Source organism: Mesitornis unicolor, unplaced genomic scaffold (assembly GCF_000695765.1).
Source record: "Mesitornis unicolor isolate BGI_N332 unplaced genomic scaffold, ASM69576v1 scaffold2101, whole genome shotgun sequence".
NCBI classification, from domain to species: Eukaryota; Metazoa; Chordata; class Aves; order Mesitornithiformes; family Mesitornithidae; genus Mesitornis; species Mesitornis unicolor.
Genome location: NW_010165691.1, coordinates 22,381 through 43,816, shown reverse-complemented (window position 1 = coordinate 43,816; position 21,436 = coordinate 22,381). Strand labels below are relative to the sequence as shown.

At 46.4% G+C, this 21,436-nt stretch overlaps 1 protein-coding gene across 1 annotated transcript in view; it reads right to left on the bottom strand.

Moving 5' to 3' along the window:
- PRKCH (protein kinase C, eta) overlaps positions 1–21,436 on the bottom strand; it is a 68,986-nt gene that overhangs the window by 29,056 nt on the left and 18,494 nt on the right. The window contains exon 8 of the mRNA XM_010194711.1: positions 16,636–16,790. Within this exon, the coding sequence (XP_010193013.1) occupies positions 16,636–16,790 (155 nt within the window). The remainder of the gene's footprint in view (positions 1–16,635; positions 16,791–21,436) is intronic.

Sequence of the window (21,436 nt, the reverse complement as noted above, 5' to 3'; positions counted from 1 at the left end):
GAAAGAGTTACCCAAGATTAACCATCACCAACTGCTCACAGCGCACCATGGAGCTGCTTCAAGGTCCTGTCCCAGCTCCAAACTGCCCTGGTAGGATTGGGGCAGGACTGCGTTGCTGGAAAGGCTCCCCTTTCCACTGGCACGGTGTGACATGTCCCCATTTCACCACTGCATACCACTAAGCGTGCCCTGGAGGAATTAGACAGTAGCTCACACCAAATCGATCTCCTGTGCTCTCACTTCTAATCTCATAGCTGCTGTGAAATCCACCCTCCCCACACTTGGAGTCTTAGGAGGAATGTTTCACTCCAGGAAATAGCAAAGGGGAAAAAAATAGAGATAAAGGTGGCCCTATCCATCACGATCACGCGTGCAGGCTGCCTCTGGCAATGGCTTGGGCAGCAAACCAACCTGTGCTAGTACTGGGAATGCCAGCAGGGCTTGGTGGGGAAGAAGACACCCTCGCATTGAACCTCTATATCCAGGCAGGCAGACTTCTCCATGTTCATCTGGTTTGGGTAAGATTCACTTTACTCTGAGCCTGATCTTGAATCCAGGGAAATTGGTGGAAAAAAGTCTTGTCAGGGTCAGTCAATTTTGGATTAGGCTCTTAGAAAAAAAAATTACTTAACCTTATTAAAGCTCTGAATTACAGATCCAGATTTATAAAGCTAAGGCTATAGGCACTAATCTCCTTTCTATAATGGAATGAATAGAGCAGAAGGCAAAAGTATTCTGTATTTTTAAGTGGGATTTTTAAAAGCACTTTGCTTTGGTGTGTAGATTTCTACTGCCTAATTTGCCATTCACTTTTGAAGGAGCAGCACTGAGGCAGCACGGATGCTTTTGAAAAATCTCACTGTCTGCACTGAATTTTTAAGCACACAGCCAAAGAGCGGTCTCAATGCTAGTGACACATTGTGGGCACAAGCCCCACAGGCATCCCAGTACCGAGCAGGATGCTGCCTAACCCTTCTTGGAATAAAGTTTAAACATAATTCCTAGGAGATGCTGCCTTGAGTTTCTTAAGAAACCAAGACCAACACTGATATAATTGATTCTCTTTTTTGTTAAGACTCCAGCAAACCTGTGGGCAAACAAAGTGCTTTCCTGACTGCTCTGATCTCCCTGCTTTTCGCCACAACAAACATTTAAATAGCAGCAGTGAAATCAGATGGAAGAGGTATTCGTAGGAGCCTAACAAATGGGTCATTATCCCAAGATTTAGTTTCTCGTTTCATGTGGATTACTGTTGCTATTCACTCATTACAGGTGATTCACCCAGGGCTGCGTGAAGCCCAGGTATCCTGGATAAGCAGGGCAGAGCCAGGTGAAATTCCTGGCTGGGCAGGCCGAGCTCTCTGCAATCCCACTCCCACTTCTGGGGACTCCTCCCAAGCTGCTGGGGTGCAGGAACCAGCAACACTGAGCTTTGTGCCAGGCCAACAGGGACGGCCTAGACCTCAAGTGGAATGCCACATGGGCAGCAAAGAGACCCCAAACTGCCCATGAACAACGCTGGCCAGAATTGTCCCTGTGTCACATCAGCCTCTGTGGTCAGGGCTCCCTCTCCAGCTGGCAGAGGGAGACCAGTGCTTTACCAAGGCAGTTCAGACCCCCTAAAATTTGACTCACCAGCTGACAAACCTATCCAAGTTCCCAAATCGCTTTAGCTGGTTGCCCGACTGCAAGCAAAGTAGAAGTAACTTAGGGCAGGAGTCAATCAATGCTCAGCTGACATGGCTACCATGCACAAAAACCTGCCAACTCCCTCATTCCTGTGATGGATGAAACAACTGATTCAGAAAATGAAAATAAGCCCTGTCTCAACTAACCCCATCTAGAAAAAGGACAGAAATGGGACCTGAATGAGGAAGGTCTGTCTTTACACTGCTCACCTCTTGAGTTTTTAGCTCACAAATCTGTCAAGTCCCTGCCTGAGATTCACTGCAACGCTACTGGCATCTCCCCAGGCTGCAGTAGGGCACTTTGGCTTCTGCAACATGGGACCATGAAGGAGAACACCCTTAACTGAGTGTCTGTGGCTCTGGGAATGTCTCCTGGCATGACTCAGCTTTCTGTAGCACCACACTAAAAGGTTGCTTTCCGGCTCAAATATTACCATCCTTCACCCAATAAATAAGCCAGCCCCTCCACAAGCATCTACAGTCCCATCTTGGCAACTTGAGGAATCGGCGCCCCTTTCCTTTCATCACCCACTACACAGATTATCAGCTCCAGGGAGGGAATTGGTAAGTCTGTGTAAAGGAAGCACAAGGGGTATTTTCAGGGCAGGAATGGGAATAGTGACTAACTTCAGCATGCAGCAAGCTCCAGCTGCGAGGGAAATGTGGGGGTGTAACCCGCAAGCAGCATGTGCCTTTCAGTTGGCTGATTCAGAGTCAATTCATGCTCTGACTGTGCATTCACTCTTCTTCCCAGGACCAGGATGCCTTGCTTACTGGAAACAGTTGTTACCTGCAACTGTTCTTAACTCACCCTTTTTCAGGCCAACACCACAGACTACAAGACTCTCAGATTTACCATTCTAACTGGGGAAGAGCTGAAGCTGTCAGGTCCCTCCCATTTACACAGGCCTTGACTATAGGCTTGATTTTCTTGATTATAAAACCCTTTCTGCTGGAAAAAGACACCACAAACCCTGACTGAAATGTATTCCTAATCCAGGAAGGCAAGAAACAACAGGCAAACCAGACAGAAATCTTTGCCGAGAGGTGTGATGACAGCACACCAGATCAAAATTCAGAATTAAAGATTTTGTATCTAAACCTCCCATGTTTACACAGGCCAGAATTGCACAACAATATATATTTTCCTATATGTTTCCTAACAATTCAGAAGTTAGTCAACTTGAAGGCAAGATGTTTTCAAAAAAAACCCTCCTTGTTTGTGCTTGCTAAAGGTACACCCAGGTGACATCTAAAGTGCATTGGATTTTAGCTCATGTCCTCATCAAAGTTTAGCGCACTCGACCTACAAGGCTGTATTTTTATTTTGTGGTAGGAAAGCAGTTCTTGATGTTATTGACAATCCCAGTGGGCTCGGTCATCGAGTACTTCAAACTCGTCCGACAGTCAAGTGCTGCTGCCCTCAGACTGGACTGTTTTCAGCTACTCTCCCTATAACTAAATAATTTATTGAAGACTAATGGAAGACCACAGAGGCTGAGGAAAAGCAGGATGACTCTACAGCCCTGACAAAAAAGGAGCAAAAATGAATTGTTTTTATTTCAACATACTGAAATGCCTCACCCACAAAAGACACATGAAAGCTAGATGAAGTCCTGGAACTGTTCTAGATAGGCTATGCAGACAAGGAGCACCAGATGACCTGTGTCCTCTCTGCACTTTGGGGACATACACGTGTGGTTTACCTGTCCCCCATTTCTATTCTCAAGCAGACTTCACAGTGCTTTACTTTAGAAATGGTTTGCAAACCATTTTGTGATTTTGCATGAGAAATGATTTCACGTTAGGGTTGTCAGAGCAGAGGACGCTGTGTTCGGGATGACGGTGCAGGTGCTGCAGTGAACTTCATGCTAGGCTGTAACAGAAAAGCAACCACACCAGGACATAGCAGACACTTTTATATCAAGATTACATCCACATGCACTGGGGATCAACTTTTAAACACAGAGTTACTTTCACTTCCCACCCCACGTTGTTCCTGTCGTGACCTGGGAAGCACCACAGTGATACGAATGCAAATCCAGTTTGCTTCCTCTCCAGACAACTGCTTAACTTTGTACTACCAGTTTTGAATCTCTGCATTTCTGTAGCACATGCCTGAGTCTCCACAGCCACCCCTGCTACCTGGAACTCAATCCCTGGGCATCGTTCTCTGTTCCCAGACCAAGCGCTTGCTGCCAGTTCTGACACCACCGATACCCTTCACCACGGCTGGAGTGACTCAAAAGAGAAAACACCCAACAAGAAGACAACCCCTATCAAGTCTTTCATCCCCCCACAGCAACCCAAGCACGCTCCCAGAGCGGCTCTGCCTAGACACAGAGTGGGCACAGCTGACACCCAGTGTGACGCTTGGATGCAGGAGGCTCTGCCCCAGAGCTAATCCAAGCTTCAGGAATCAAGTAGAAAGACTTTCTGCTGTGCATCCCCAGACAAGCCTGTATGGCAGATTTCTTCACCAAGCCCTTCTCTATCCCAGCTTTCTACCTCAAGGTGAAGCACTCCACAGCCTGGCGGCTCTGGTGCCCACACGGCACCTTCGTACCAGTGACGTGTTACTCAAACGTGCGGTGACTTGCTGCTAAACCCAGCAGCCGAGCAAGCAGAGCTCCCTTTGTCCTTTGTAGCCCTGGGAAGCTGGAGCTTTTTCTGGCACCTGACTGGAAACCCTGTGGCTTTTACCTCATGTTCAGAAACGAGACAGAACGTGGGTTCGGGCTTAGCTTCTCCCGGCATCTGTAAAGGAAAGTGTTTGGGTTTAGCAATGGCCAGCCGCTACGGTGCCAGCAGGGCTGCTTTTCAGAAGCTAAAGACAGCGAGGTCCCTCTTCCTGGTGATTTAAACCTTCTCCTTAGAAACATGGCCACATTGCTTTCCTACTCAGGTAGGAAAATGCCTTATCCCATTCGTACTTTTTGGGGCAGTGAGGGTGCTGTGTGCCAGGAAGGCAGGGTGCCCTGCTGGGAGGTGCAGCGATGGTGGGGGAATCACTGCTTCCCCATGTGCTACAACCAACCTCAGCAGCAAGAGGAAGGTCCTGTGGTGGCACAGCCGCAGCTTTCACCCTCAGCAGAGGTCAGCATTTCACGTTACTCGTGTCGCAAGCAGTTATAGGAATCGAGAGGTTTCCCCGGTTGCCAAGCTGCATCACAGCTCTGCGGTGCTACCACAGGACTTCAGTGGGGCCCTGTCCTTTCTATCACACCCCCGACTTTTTGCCAAACTCCAGTGAATTCGTTCGCATCACACAGTCCCCTGCTCTGTGGCACCATCTCCTTACACAGCCGGAGCCATTCCCAGGATCAAGTACCACTCAGATGAGCAAGACTGGAAAAAATCTTTCCCCTCCCTCCTTGTGAGTCCTACATTGGCCTGTCGTCGGTAGAAACCACAGATTACTTCATGACTTTCTGGCACCCTCAATGCACATCGTCAGCCGGGGAGTGGGATAGGTCCTATACACATGAGAGCACCTGGGCAAAACCACAGAAGAGTTAACCCTACAGCGGGGTGACAGAAAAAGCAACCGGTACAGAGGGCTCTCAGAGGAGCCAGAGGCTGTGACTCACGGGGAGGGGCTGCACAAAAACACGGCTTTCAGAGGCCCACAGCAATTTCTTCAGGGAGATTCTTTCCCCAGAGACAGGCGAGGGAAGGCACCTCTCACCTTTCCCATCACGGAGAGGATCTGGTGACTGCCCTGCCAGGAGGGTAATCGCTATTGTCCTATGGCCCTGATTATTTCCAGTCTGGCTAAAAATGGGATGACAGGAGACTAATTGCTCCACTGGAGAAAAAAAAAAAACAAGTCTGGAATGACCGAATTATTTTGTAGACTGTTGTTGTTTGGGTTTGTTTCCATCCTGTCTTAACAAGCATTAATGACTTCAGTTGCAGGAGGATGGGGGGAGGAAAGCCATTAGGGCGAGAACATGATCTGCACAGACATCTCTGGCCCAGCACACACTTGTACTGCAGACAGCCTCTATAGCCCTGCTGGCATCAGGGTGGTGTGTCCGTCCACCCATCCATCCCTCCTTCCTCTGGCTCATCAGAATGAGGAAGGTGTCTGAGAGCAAAAGGAAACATTAAGTTTTCTTTTTTAATCTGTCTGACTGGAAGTGCCAGCCTTCCCACAGCTCAAATACTTCAGCATGTTAGATATGCTCAGCAGTGTTTCCAGAAAAACTGCTGTCCCTTCTCAGTGACAGGGAAACAAAGGGAAAACGTCCCCAAAGAGCGGATGCTCCAGCAGAAAGCAGTAAAGTCCAAAGCCTGTTTGTTTTGTTTGCAGGAGCCACACTGAAACTTCTCAGACTACTTCTGGTGTCTGGAGAGACAGAATTAAAGCGAAAGCCAAGACACATAATTAAAGTTGAAATTCTTCCTTACATAACAGTGCCTGGGACGCAGCCACTCACTTGGCCAATGCTGTGAAAGGCCTTGCCAACGCAGACTAAGGAGAAGCCCGCGAGCGAGAGAGAGCGATGCCTGTGCTAGACCCAGTGGCTATGGCATCCTCACATAGTGTGGGCTTCAGGGAATTAGGGGTCGGGAGCCTGTGAGAATTACGTGCTCGTATCTAGAAACCAACTCTGTTGAGGGACAGCCATCTTCTAACTGGACGCATCCTCCAGGAGCAGAAGAACAGCTTGAACCATCCCAAACCACAGCAAGGTCTCAAGGAAGGCACAAGCAGACCAAAGACTCGGGGATATCAGGAGCTTCCCTGGGGAAGAGGTGGAAATTTTCAGCACAAGTTTGGTTGTAAGAAAATCAAGAGAAAGTAAGAAAGGCCCTCAGTCAAACAGTTACTACAATTAACCTGTTCTACACATGGCAGAACGTGGAGATACCTGATACTCCATGCCACATTGAACTCATGCAGAGGTAACAGCGAGTCCTCCAGAAATCATCATTTTACATCCCCTCCATTTCACATCCCCGTTTCAATGCTGATTTACTGGTTCATGACAGTAGTTGGAATTTGCTGTCTTTCTTCCTGGCCAGTGGGGATCCAGAGATGTCACCTCTGATGCTGGGAAGCAGCACCCTATATCTCTGTCAGGAACTTCTCCTGACTGCCCTGTGGCCTGGGGGAAGCCATCAGTCCCCAAGGACCCCAAAGACACCTGTGAGTGGAGATGATGAGGTGCAGTAAATAGGGCAAGCTGCAAGACAGTTTTCCATTAATTTTATCACACAAAATAGCTGTCTTTGCACCTGGGACTACCCCTGTTGCGGCAGTCACCAATTTGAGTGAGAAGGGCAATTTTGCTAGATCAAAATAAGTGGAGGGGAACGTGCAGTACACAGACTCTCCACCCAGGAATCAGACTTCAGCCCACTCAAGCTGCAGATGTCTCATGGCTTTAGAGGTCTGAAAGCCGATCTCACTTTGCTCTGACTCCCTCACATAACATCACGATTTCCAACAAAAAACAGGTCAGCATTGCCTTTCTGAAAGCAGACAGGAAAGTACGTTTTAAGTGGCTCAGTCACAAGTAAAAGCTATCTGTTAAACAGATATGGTGCAATGAAGGCTTATTTGGGCATTATCTCTTTGCATAGGGAAAAAATCACGATTTCAGGTATGCGTTACGCTAGGCCCATCTCAAACCTACCACCAGCAGATTGACTGCCATCAGTCAGACATCTCAACTTCAGAAATTAACTCTGCAGTTCAAGGCATGAGTTGGACCGTCTGAAGCTTCACTGGCTTGCTGCATCCCAAGCAGCATGAAGGAGATGGAGAGCTGTAATCCTCCTGTGGGAGTTGGTCCTGGGCCCGAAAAGTCCCCAGCAGGAGCAGGACCGGCAGGACAACCTCTTGCTCCACACTCCGTGCCGATGCAAAGGTAGAGCGGCCAGGCAGTGCTGTGCTCTGACCTTCACCGTGGGTGGGCTGTCTCTCTGGGAGCTTGGCCAGCTGGCAAGAGTCAGAGCAGCTCCTTGACTTTCTCATTTATCAAGGCTGGGCAGAGAAGCAAGAAGCAGGAGGCAGCTGCCAAGATTTTTGCTCCCTTCTGTGCTCAACAGTGGCTAAAGGTAGAAATTCTGGCTGTAAAACTGCTGTCTGGGCACAAGGTTTCAAACTAGTGATGTGAGAAGTACTGAAATGGGGAGCTCCAGTTAGAAAGAATGGTCATATAGGAAGAGGAAAAATTAAAGAGAAGGTGCAGGCAATGGCAAAGGCTAAATAGGTTGATAAGATTGTGTCAAAATCCTCCAAACATAGATAAGACTACAATTCCTCAGCTTACGTTCAGGACACACTGACAAACAGAAATACAAAGCACACTAATTCAGCTTTTAGGCACAAGTCAAGGGCACAGGACCTTGCTGTGTTTTCATACTCAGGTAAATGTCAAAAGGAATGTAACCAGATCCAGTGAAGGGAGAAGAAGACCCGAAGCCTGCATGCTAAATGTCACACACCAGCTTGGACTCTAACACGGGTGCCACAGAGCCTGCATGCCAAAACGTGCTGCAGCCTTGCTGCAACAGCACACACAGGCTTATTTGCAAGCCCGTGGAGAGTTTGAAGGGATCACTTCCTACCGCCCCTTCCACCACACAGGTTTGTAGATGGAATAATTTCTGCCTGCTGCCTTGCACAGCTAACCCTGCTTTTCCCAATATCCCCCCATTCCCTCCTCCAGCCCCCTTCCTTTTCCAACACAGTAAACACAGAAGCTGTGACCCGCTTTGGCAAGGCACTGTGACACTGCTACCGTCCCCAAAACAGTGTAGATCAGAAATGTAGCTTGTAAATAACCCCTCCTTTCTGGAAGTAATTTGCCTGATCCATGAGCACTCCTCTACTATGCTGCCAAGAGATTTGTGAAAGCAGCTCTAGATATAATAAACTGTCCTTGTGAAACTTTAATTGATTCGGAAGAAATCAACTCAGAGCATGGAGGATCTCGGTGGTTTTGAATGCTTCACACCTTGTACACAGTTCAGACTTGAAGGCTTGCTCCTGTTTCCATTGCTGTCAGCTGGAATAGGGCCACCTGCTTCAGTGGAATAATAATCGGGTAATACAATTCTGAGACTAAATTGTGCCTTTAGGCACAGACTCATAAAAGGGGAGGTTCTCCATCCCATTAACAGAAAAGGTGTTACCACTCAAAGGCCAAATGATGAGTAATGCTTTCCTCTCGCCCATGGGAATAGGCTTTGCAATCTCCGTCCTGCCCTGCACCAGCAGCACTACGAGCCCCAGCATCAGCTTGGTTGGGGTGCAGAGGGGAGAAGCAAAGCCCTGCTCACTGCCCTGCCCAGGATACTGCCAGCAGAAGGTGGAATTTTCTCCCACAGGAATTTTGAATTGTAAAACAGACAACTATTACTGCAGTGTTGCAATGTAACAGTCGAAATTTTCTTCTGCGTTTATTTCTGCAATTGTTACAGGCAGCTGACCACTTTGAACTGGAATTTGAAGACAAGGTGCTTCAATTGCATCACTGGTATTAAAAGTTGCTGGGTGACATTACAAAATCCCTCTGCATAAAACGAGAGTACCTACATGCTCACTGCCATAAAGAACAAAATCTAAACACTGGGATTATTGACCACGCAAACATCAGGTGCTGATCTTGCTGCAGCTAAAAGAACAAGTCAGATTCTCCCTGGATGGCTACAGCAGTGGCTGCAGGCAAGAATGTCAACAACACTGATTTTCTCATTGTCTCCCTTACATACACAGCGGCTTCACCCACCACAACACATCCCGTTGCAAGAGATCTTCCATTTCAGCAAGTCAGAGGGAGCAGATGCAACAGCATTTTGTTGGCATAATCTTTGTTTTACAAAATCGTACTGAACATTTATTAAGGTTGACAGAGACCTTTTTCTCAGCTATATATATCAGCCTCCATAACGCTAGCTCAGGGGTCATATTCTCTGACATTAATATTGGAAGCTCCCTCAATTCGAGGTGGGTACAAAGATCAACACAATGACTGGATTAACGCTGGGCAACTCTGAAGATCTCAGAACAGAAGTTTTCAAAATTGGATCCTTAAAATCATAGACCTGAATGCCCTTGATATGAAGGTACATGCCAAAAGTCAGGTGCGCAGTTCTGGCTAAAAAGGCAGCAATATTACTTAGCGGCAGTTTTTAAAAAGAAACTTTACATGACATCTTGAGATGTATTACAATTTTTATTTTTGCTCCTTCTCGTGACCTTCACGCCTTTAAAAAAGAATGAAGAGGACAGGAAAGGCAGACAAATGGCTTTCTTGTAGAAAAGTGTCTTAGTTTCAAAAGTTCTAACCTAAATATTCCCAGGTGCTCTTGAGACTCAAAGACTGAGTCTGATCCTGGGCTCCTCTCTTGAAGAACTTGTCTGTAATGGTTACACTATCAGCTGGTGTGCAGCTATTACTTAAATTGCATTTGCATGCTTTTTAATTTGAATTGCCTTCCTAAGGATGTATTAGTCACAAAAAGAATGACAGAACACAAGTCATGTTTAATCGCTTATCTTCTCCACGGATGAGCAGTATTGCCTATTTTTGTTCCGTCAGTACCAGAATTCCCATCTAACACCAAGCTCCGATTTCAAACACGCGGTAAATGAGAGCCTGTGCCTGTCAGAGTGAAAGCACGAAGGACCTGCATTTAGGCAAGGGTTATTCAGCCTTGGGGCAGGTGGATGAACTGGACAAACTCTTGATGTCTCTTCAAGCTCTGGTTTTCAATGATTTATACAAACTCACGATGTGCAGGGTTTGCAGGTTTCAAATCAATCCCTTTAAATAACCATAAAGAAAAAAGTAGACACTAGCAGAGCCAATAACTTCTGTAGGCTATTCAGCAGTCCTTAGTCATGTGGAAAGTTGCATTAAAGTTCACAGACTACATACAGTGGAGTCAATGGGGCACAGAGATCTGATATGTGGATCTCAAAACAGGACTGCTCTTCGTAAGCACAACTGTAAATCAGGACTAAACTGTCCTGCACACTGACTGATTAAACATGACATGGAAACGTGAGAGGCTGGGGTTTTTTTCTCCTGCACTTTCCATTTGATCAAGTGCAGAGAAACAACACTTTGAACACTGCATGCCAGAGGCTGTAAAAGAGCCCATCTTGCAAGCGGGCAACAACCAAACTGCAGTGGAAAATAACGTGGAAGATGCACTGTCTAGAAGCACAGATCAGTCTACACGAGCTGCTGACTGTCAGATAAGATAGCCACGGACATTGCTATGCTCCTGACCCTAGGAGACATTCCTTTATATTTTCTAAAGCTGAATGAAGCGTTTCCAGAGACTCCAGCATGAAAATTTCCCTTCTGCACTGAGCAGTTGTTGTAGGGACGGGGCTGTTGGTATGCTGTTCTGTGCCAATTTGCAGCTCTTAGCCGATTTGCTTCACTCATTCACCGTAAAATCAGCTTATATTTCATTCTTTCTGCTGTTCTCATAACATAGCATATCCTTCATTTTGTTCTGCTTACATATATCTACTTTCGTCTTCAAGGACCCAATCTAGGAAAGCGTCAAGTCGAGGAGCTCTCCCAGATTGAGGTCTCAAAGCAATAGGGACCAGATCCCACAGTTGAGGTTATGGTGCTCCACAGAGCAGAGACTCACACACATTTTGGGGCTGGCTGAGCTGTTCCCCACCCTTCCCTCTCGGATGCAAACAACAAGTCTATGCCCACGTGTAGCCAAACCAGTGTGGGGAAGAGGGAGGCAGCAAACACTACCCACAGATGCATCTACAGCAGCACATTCAAGCAAGAACTTTCAGAAAAGCTTAAACACACCTCAGTTTAAAACAAAAGCTTTATCTTTATTTGCTAGGAAACCAAAGCTATGCATAGCACCTAAGCAAACCAACGGTAATCCCGGGACAGGCCCCCCCAGGCTGCCGGTTTGCCTTGCTGCTGTGCTGGTATCAGTCACAGATCCACTACCACTGCTGATTTACCTCCCCGGGGGAAGCTCCTTAACTTCAGGGGAAACAAGATCTGGCTCCAGATGCAAAAAAAAGGGCATGAAACGAGAATAAACAAAGTCATCAGTTTCCAAAAAAAAAACCCAAACCCCAACCCAAAAACCAACAGAGTATGAGGGATCCCATGTCTCCAATGTCTTGTCCCATGGAAAAAGCAAACAGCACAGTAATAAGAGTTGCTCTGTTAACAGTGGCTCTATGTAATTTGGAAAGGCATTCAGCTTCTGTTTTCAGCGTGTAATTTTTAATTGATTTTTCTGAAAGAAACTTCAGTGTTGTTTCAGTTCATAGGAGTCTTTCCAGCAAAACTGGTCTCTGTAAAAGGCTTACATAAACCTTTCTCCAAGTGTCACAGGCTTATTGTTTGAATTGGCAGCGAATTAACCAGTTGCAAAAAACTCATCCCCTATAAAAGCCAACAGTCATGAGACACGCAGCTGCAGACCTGACAGGTCTCCTACACCAAGGAAAGGTGATGATTTCACAGACCTGGCCAGCATCCAGCAACCTTTCCAAATCCCAGAGGAGACAGAGCTTTTCCCTGTCATACAGAGCACCACACGCACGAAGGTGACGCTTTCAGGTAACACACAAAAAAATCGAACACTTGCTGTTAATGAGCCTGTCGTATTTTCCTCAAAAGCTAGTGTTCAGCCCCAAGGTAAGACCATGTTCTCATCTTGATAACTGCACAACTATTTTTTGCCTTCTAAAGGGTCCACACATCCTATTAAACACAGTCAAGTGAAGGGACCTACTTCATAAGTTTGCTGCCTTTTATCTCAGTGGCTGGTGCCACACAAGTACGGGGACTCTGCACACCACTCCTCTGTGCCCCACAGCCCCTCCCCTGCCAACAATCCCCCCCAACAACAAACGAATTCTGAAAAACACTTGCATTTGCCCTCATTACGCAAGTAAATGCCGCTACTGAGGGGCACGATGCAGGCGACTTGGTAAGCAGAGCCATCCACCAGCACAGCTGTGCATCAACCTGTGCAAACGTCTGAATTTGAGGGCAGCAGGGCAGACCATTCTTACAGTAATGCTACATGGAAGGAAAAACCCTGCTTTTAAAATGAACACAATCATTTACTACCTCTTTGCCTTTTAGAAGACTACAAGTGGACGAGCTCGCTTGCACTGAGTAAGCCACTGTGCAATCCAATACTGCTCACATGTGCGTGCTAATTTGTTTTGTTTCCGGCATGCACAGAAGCCAAAATATGCTTCCCCTACCCTGGGAACTGCTGAACTGGAAAGTGAAAGTTAGGGAGAGCTGCCTCAAGAAAAATAGCACGCAGAGTCCTTAGATAAAAACCACAAACCAACCCCCCTGCCTGCAGCAGGACTCAGCGAACTATTTTCCTTTAGAAGTAAACTTGAAGAAAGCAGCAGCGCAAGAACCCTGCCCTGGGAGCAAAGATTTTAGCTACAATAGCTTTGATTATCGCCTAACCTTTCCCTGGCAACGTACAGCAGGAGCTGGTCGCAAATACGTCCTCGTCCTACTCCTCGCAGGGTGCACCCTGTACCGGGATTTGACTTGTTGAAAAGCTTGCTTTCATGGCTGGATTCGCTCTAGCCCTACCCCTGTCTGATGGGATAAGGAACCACACTGTACTTGTCGACCTTCTTTTCAGGAAGCAACTCTAAATAGGCACTGTTGAGTTGACAGATAAAGCTCAGCTTGGGGCAAGACGGAGACGCTTCCTTGGTAAGGCCAGGAAGCCATTTTTAATGTGCAGCACTGCAAATGAAAAATAATTTTTTAAAAAGCCCGTGAAACTGAAACCTCTCTTGTAAAAAAACCCAAATGCTCACACATACGTTTCTGTGACTTCTATTCTGGCCAGAGTTTAGTAACAGAAAGCAGACTTTCCTCAAAGTGAGAGGCAAACTTACTGAAAATGTCAGCTGTGCCATGAAAACCATCCTACGAGAGCACCAATCCAGCAGTGAGCCTGATTTTGATGTTGAAAGGTCACACATAACCAAAATACACTGCGTACCTCAGGAAGCCCATTCACATGAACACACAGTAGCAATCGCAGAAATACTGCACTGTGGCTATTTCAAATTCTGTATGTGTGGCCAAAAAGGAATCAACAAACATCTGATTTTGGCTGTCACCAGCATTGTCACCCCAGGCCAAAGTGACACAGTTCAGCTATTTCTTGATGAGCTTCCAGTGCTGGCTCTCAAGCCTCTCTGACATTTCAAAGGAGAGAAGATGCAGCTTTTGGCAGCACCTGTGGCAAAAGCAACTTGACTTAAATGGGAGAATGCTCCCTGCGTTGGTAAATGCAGACTCTCCTGTACTGCTTAATCTTGACGGGGGCAAGGAAAAATACAGTATTACTATGTTTAAGTTTAGTCCAGAAGAAAAGCAAATGACCCAGGGTATTCTAGGTCAGAAACTCTACTGCTTCATAGACCCTGGGGATCCAGAAGGAAGAGGCACATTGAACAGCTTGTGGAAAAACAGTTTCTGGGCAGGCTTTTCCTGGTGTCTCTCCCCGCTGCTCCCAGCTTCCTAAGCAAGCACTCACATTCTGGTCGTAAAACGTCCAAACTTTCTTACACAAGTGCAGCCAGCAGCCCTCTCCTCTTACATCTTCCCGAACAGAGTCACCCTGACTAATTTTAAAAAACCAAGTCATCCTCCTGAAAATCTGCCCCATGCAGCTGAAGTTACCTGATCCCAGAGCTCAACCAGTTTCTCAACAAGATCAAAGCCTATGCAGTTTTTCAAGGAGCTTTTCAATTACTCCTCCAGTTTCTATCATGAATTATGGCAGCATTTGAAGAGTGCCAAAACCCAGAGGGATCGATTACTCCTGCCCTGTGACAGGCAGCAGGCTGGGGTGGGGACAGGACAAGCTATAGGCACAGTGGCATTACCTTATGCACAGACACAGTTTTGCTGCTGAATGAGTGACAATAGCTACTGGATGTCACTAATACCATTTGCATAATTATCTGGCAGGGTCTCTCTTCCCTTGTGAATAATGCCAGCCACTGAAGAATTAGACTGAAATCCAGTTGCAGAGTAAGTAGATTTGCTATTCTGTGCAGACAATCACAGTGCTTTAGAAGCTCAATACGTATGGTACATAATAGTAGTAATTTTCATACTCTCAAGACCCAGAGAATATTAAAATGACACTCTTTTTCTATTTCACTGAGTCACATATATCTTATGATTTCATACTTAAAAATGATTTAATATTCCCTGTCTTCACCTAACCATCTGTTTCTTACTTGAGCTCAAGCTAGAAAGAGAAAGAAGTTGCTTTTACTTTGTTTATCCTTTCATCTCCCCACCAGATAGGAAAGCTTTCTCTGCACAGCCCCTGGCCTTATGACCACTGTAGCCTTGAGCTATTCTGGCTTCTGTGTGTTCAAAACAGGGTTTATCTGATACAGGGAGGACGTATTACTAAACACAGGGCTGCATCACCTGGGTTAAACAATGTAAAGCCCCAACCAAATGGCACAACCCACAGTCTGAAGTGCTACTAACAGAGCCTGGCTGGGATTGGAACTGGTCCCATCGTGGACCCAGTTGTGGGTCCCAGCTGCACAACTGTAACCAAGCAGCAAAAAGACAGAGTTGGTGTTATTCTTTGCAGTGCTGGCACGTCACAGATGGGACTGAGTAAGGCTAGAGCAGACCATATCCAAATACGGACGCTTTGCTGCTGGAAGCCAGGTAACAGCATCCAAAGAAAATAACTGACTGTTCCTTCTTTCCAGCGCTGTGGGCAAGAGGATGCCATATGTGTTCTGCAGAGCATGTCAGAAAGAAACCGTTCTGTATAACCAGACTGTCTCAGTGCTGACATCTACCTGCTCTAGCTGTCCTGTTCCAGCCCAGAGGAGGTCTTACTCTGCCCCTGGCTTACATGGGAAGATGCTGCTTGAATGGTTGTCTTGGTCAGGGAGGCTTCTGTGAAGCAGACTGGCTGCCTGATGCATGCTGGCTGGTCCATGCCTTGATGCTTGAGCTGACAGTGGAGCACTTTAGCAGTACAGAAGGGAACAAATATAACCAAACTGTCACCTTGAGTACAAAGGAATGACAAAAGAAGAGGCTGTGTATGGAAACAGCTTCCTGAGAAGAGCCTTGAGACCTGGAAGTGGAGGCTGATGCTGGAAGGCAATGATGCTCCAATCCTAAACGCAAATATGACAGACATGGACAGAAAGGAAAAACTCCTGCTTTAGGATCATGGCAAGAATAAACAACTTTCAGTGGCTGAGCTGAGAGGCACTGGATAGGTACATCAAATAGATAGGGTTTAAACCCAATCCCATAGCTAATGCAGGGAAACAAAAAAGCTTGGGTGTAACCAGCACATATTAGCCTTTAAACAACAAGGCATACAGTGGCAAAAGCAACATCTCCTTACATTTACCTCCCAGAAAATCTAAGAAGGTTTCACTTAATGCCTCTCCCTTTGTCATCAGCTTGACTTGAGCTCTATGGCAACAGGACAGGCCCAGAGCGGCACGGTGGAGGCTTCTGCCAGCAGCTAACACCCAGCAGCCACGCAGACACCTGAGGTGCAGAGAACGGGCAGTTCTGGAGCTGATATAAATCAGCTAGGTCTGTAGATTAGCGTGAACTAACACCAACACAAAATCTAGCCCCTGTATCTCGGAAGGAAAAACCTCTTTTTCTATGTGTTTACACACACGTCACAGGAAGACCCTCCCAGTCATCAGTACTGCAGCCAGAAATGTCACTCCCTCCTGGAAACTGGTGCACCTTGGGCAAAGTACAGAGGGAAAGCAGAAGTACTGTTATCCCAGCTGACAACTTGTTCCTGGTGGGCAGCAAGTGACAATTATTTATTCAAGCAGAAAACTCAAGCGATCATCTCAGCCACGGGGTTCAGACAAAGAGAATGAATGAATGAATGAATGAACGAATGCAGAGCTCACCGATAAATGATGCCTCTTTCATGGAGAAACATAAGAGCTGAAATAATTTCTGCAGCATAGAACCGGGCCCGATCTTCATCGAAGCGACGCGACTTCTGAATGTGGAACATCAAGTCCCCGCCATTTACGAACTCCATCACAAAGAACAGGCGATCCTTCACATATGCAAACACAGCAGACACAAACAGCATTAATCATATACTCTGTCAGGCTTACACAATTGTAAGTAAAACTATTATCTCCCAAACAAAACCAGATTAAGCACCCATAAGGCATTGGTGAAAAAAAATCTTGATTTGTTGTAGGAAACATTAAGTCAATCCCAGGAAGATCTGTTAGTACCTCCTTGCTCTGTACTCTCCCCAAAATGTTTGCCCCCCATCACAAAATAAATTCCTGCTCACATGTGGACTAGGCACATCAGTAGGTGTGTGCTCATCACTAAGCAGCTCCTGTTGGGTTTCCCAGAACTGTCCTTAGCCTGACTCGGCAGAGGATGATACCCCTTCAACAGCACGCTCTGAGCTGAGCGGGCGCACGAGAAACCTGTAAAAGTCACTTGCTCCCTACCAAACACCTCAGATCTCCAGGGAAAGACACTCCATAATATAATGGGCATAAGCAGACTGCTCACAGACCGCAGCTTCGCCACAACGGCACAAAGGGCTCAGGAACAGCACAGATGATGTTGTCTCAAGGGTCTCTCGGCACTGTTTCTAGGAAATATGTGCTGTTTTCCAAAATGGGGTTTCCTGCCATACACTTGCCTGGCAGCTGCTTTTTGGACTCTCAGAGCTTTCCTCATAGCTCTGATTAACCTGCAGAGACCTCTGCGTGATGAAGGAAGTGGTAAGGACAAAGTATAAACCAAAGTTTCTGCTGGGCAGAAAAGCAACCTGTTCAATACATTGCAGCTGCTGGTCCCTGAGGTTTCTACGTTCTGGTTTTTGCAAGAGTCTACAGATAGGGAGGCACTGGCTTAAGCTACATGCTCAACAGTCTGGATATGGGCTTAGTGCACGCAAAAAGGGTGCTGGCCTAATTGTGAGAGGAAGGACACACGGTCATTTGTCACAAAACTAAACCCTGGAATTGTTGCAGTCTAGTTGAAAAATTTCCCCTAGGAATTGTTTCAGAACATTCTGTACTGATTGCTTCAGTTTTACTCTGAATATCAGGAACAAGCGAGCTGGAAAAAAAGAGGCACACGATTCAGTTGAGACCAGTCAGCCTTTTAATGGTACTATTTGCCCTTATTTTCCCACAAGCCCCTTCCCAGGTCTGATGTTAATCACCTACAAGCTAGTTTTAAAGCCCAAGTTTAAGAGGATAAGCCCTGTTCTGCTCTGCTTTCTGGCTTGCCAGCCAGCTTGAAATGACCACTGATATTAACATCTTGAGATGCATACAGGAGAAGAAAAGCAGTGAGGAATCCTTTCGTTCCTCTCTGGACACGAGCAAGAACGCAAATGGCTCGTGGCAGATGAGGCCAGCTTGCTTCCCATCGCCATCCTGCGCTCTGCTCAACAGCTCCTTCTGGGCTCCTTCCAGAAGCTGAGATGTGTTCCCAGCAACCTCACTGCCTGTAGCACCAAGGCTACATGTTAAGCGCTATCTCCAGTCCACATAAACAACGCTTCATTGTTTCACTCTGCCTTTATTACAGGGCTGCTGAAAGACACCCGGGCTGGCTCATCTACAACAGCAGCCTAAGCCAGAGCAGCACAAACCAGGCAAACCTACCATCAACCTTGGCTCTTCAGCCCACAGCCGATCTCTAAGGCCACATCTTTGCTGCGGTTGGTTAAGCTCAGTCTGGCTATGCTGTGCATACCTGCTCAACAACCCTTCCTGCAGCTGCAGCGCAGATATCACCTCTGCCTTGCCAGTCGGGCCAGCTTTTACATCTCCTTGTCATTCCTCACCACCTCCTTCCTCGCTGATCTCTCCACACGTCACATGCTTGTCTAGCCCAGCTTGTCCAGGCATCTCTTCAAGCCCGTACTTAGAAAAAGAAATCCCTCTTGCCAGTTCTCCAACTAGAAGTAATTTAATTCACCAGCAATCTGATGAGGGATGTGTGTGTATTTATCTAAGTAATATACACACTAGTATAAATATGCATGCAGTTAGGTGAACATGCATACATTTTCTGCTCTTTCATTAGAAGTGAGCTTCAGGGAAACAAAGTTAATTCTTCCTATCTTAAAACATACATGTCCTGCTTCTCCAGTGCCGGCAGAAGTCCACAGCCCACCCAGATGTGCCCATCTGTACTATGACGGTTAAAGGAAGAGAATATTTTGTCCTGGTTTTGCTGGGATAGAATAATAGAATCAGTTTTATATTGAGGAAAGCCACATTTATGCAAAAACTACAGTACTTGTTTTAGTGGAAACAAAGTTGATCAGACACTTTGTTTTAGTTTTTGGCCAGCACTGGTGTGCAGTGATCAAGGTCTTCAGCAGTTCTGAGAGAAGTGGGTGCAGAAGCTGGAGCAAAAAGCCACGGGCTTTCAGGGCAGCTGACCAACAGAATTATTCCATACCACAAATGTCACTGTGACCTGGGGAGTTTACTGGGGATTTTCTCCCTTTCCTTGATGTTTGCCTTCCCCTGAGGTCTTCACCTGTTGTTAAGCTCCCGAGGCCTCCTACTTCCCGCTTTCACCGGAGCTGTTGTGTTTGCAGTGCTTATTATTTTATCTAATACTCACTGCTGGGAACACATGACTTGCAACTTCTGCATAAGCTAAGCATAATTTCATAACTTTTATTATCATCGTTCCTGTTATTATTAAAATTTACAATTATTACTCTTTTAGTTTAGTTTATTTCAATCACTAAACTGTTTTTATCTCAACCCCCAAGCATTCTGACCTTTCTCCTCTGATTCTCTCCCCGACCCCACCAGGTAGGAGGTGGGGACTGAGCAAGCAGCTGTGTGGTGTTGGTTAAGCCAGGCCATACAATTCACAGCACTGCTGACGTGGAATTAGCATCTTTTTGTTACAAACAGCTCTTGCTTCAGACTAACCACAAACCTGAGCAAGTCTCATCGCATGTGTTACATGGTACTCAAGTGTGACAGCTAATGCCTCACCTCCGCCCATGGTCCCATGTCACAGGTCAAGCATAAATAGGGATTATTTAATCACTGAAGCTCTCCCATTTAGGGTGGACTCTAAATTTTTAGAGGGCTCTGGACTACTAAATTTTTATTTTTATTTTTTAAAAGATGTCCAAGTTAATGTCTGTCCAGTTTTCAAACACTTAGATATCCCATGAGGTTGCTGAAGAAAAGAGCAGGATGGGCATTACGATCTGTTCATAATACAGCATTTGTGCCTTGGCCTGCTACACACCTGGCAACAGTATAGGAAAAATCAGCTCTAAAGATCACCCTCTGGGGACCAGGATCTAAGAGCCAAGCAAGGTCTTCCATTTTTGCCTTCACACAAGGCCATCAGCTTGCCAAACTGCAAAGGCCAACCTCTCTCCTAGGAATGACTGAGAAATAAAATAAGTGGTATTTTATGGGAAAAAATCCCCAAGAAACCAATTTGCAGCAGGCAGAGTAAGAGTGAATAAACAGCCTAAACAGGGGCAAGGAAAAGGAAATCTTAAAACAGCAGGCAGGTCAGATGCTTGCAAATTTGACCTGACTCCGAGTTATGTGCCTCCTTTCTTGGGGTAGGAATCGGGAGGAGTTGAAAGCCTGAGTGCTTTCTGACAGGGCTTAATGCTGGAATCCTCACATTTCTGTTCTTCTATTTTGGATTGCTCAGAAGCCATCCCTGATCTGCTGTCTCTGATGTCGGCGAAACAAGAGAAGAGCGTTTGAGTCAACAGGAAACGGTGATGCGAGAGCCTTCGCAGCAGCGGTGGCCACAGGAGGAAATCACGTTGCACCATTTCTGGACTGGGATCGAGATGAATACGGCCACAGAGCAATTGTTACTGTAAATTAAAGAAACACTTGGAGGAAACAAGTCCGTGGGATCAGGTGGACTTATTTCCAGGCTGGACTACATGTAGAGATAAGCCAATTTCAGTGCAAGAGCTGTTTGGTTTTTTTAATCTGTTTAAATTTCAGTTTGCCATCTGTATTTGTTTGCCTATTAGCAGGGCAAGGGCTGCATACACGATGTCCTACGGGCAGTGTTTGATAATTTTATTCACTTTATTTGCTTGTTGTCTTAGTGAGCTGTTGGTGGGGCTTGAAGAGAGTCCCTGACTGCAAAAGCCACGGGGTGGGACAATCCCCATACTGCTTACTGTCCCTTGCAAACACAAGTACCCACTGAAATCCAACTCAAACATCACTTAAGCTCTTTGTCCTCACCAGCCCTACTAGAAAGCTGTTTGGGACCTTCAAACCTTTCCTCTTCATCACCATGGGGGAAATAAAACCCAAACAGATTTTATTAAAGGAGCATCCTTTCCCTCCCCATGCCCAAAAAAGGCCATCATGATACCCAACTTCCACCTCCTTCGACTTAAGTCATAGCTGATGTCCATGTACAACCCACACAAGACCAAAGACCTTGAAGTCAGCCAGAGCGAGAGGTTTATCTCCCAGCACAGATTTTCACCCTAAGTAATTGGGGCAGGGCAGCACCCCTGCCTTGGTTCAGGCAGCACAGAGGGAGGAGATGCGGAAGGACGAGTGTTTCCTACACGCTGATATGGAAGAAGGTAATAGCAAGGCTGCCTCCCCTATCTGCCACACTACAAGAGATGCTGTGCCAAGGGCCGTGTGGAGCTCTCCAGAGAGGAGTACTCTCAAGAGTCATAGGTGG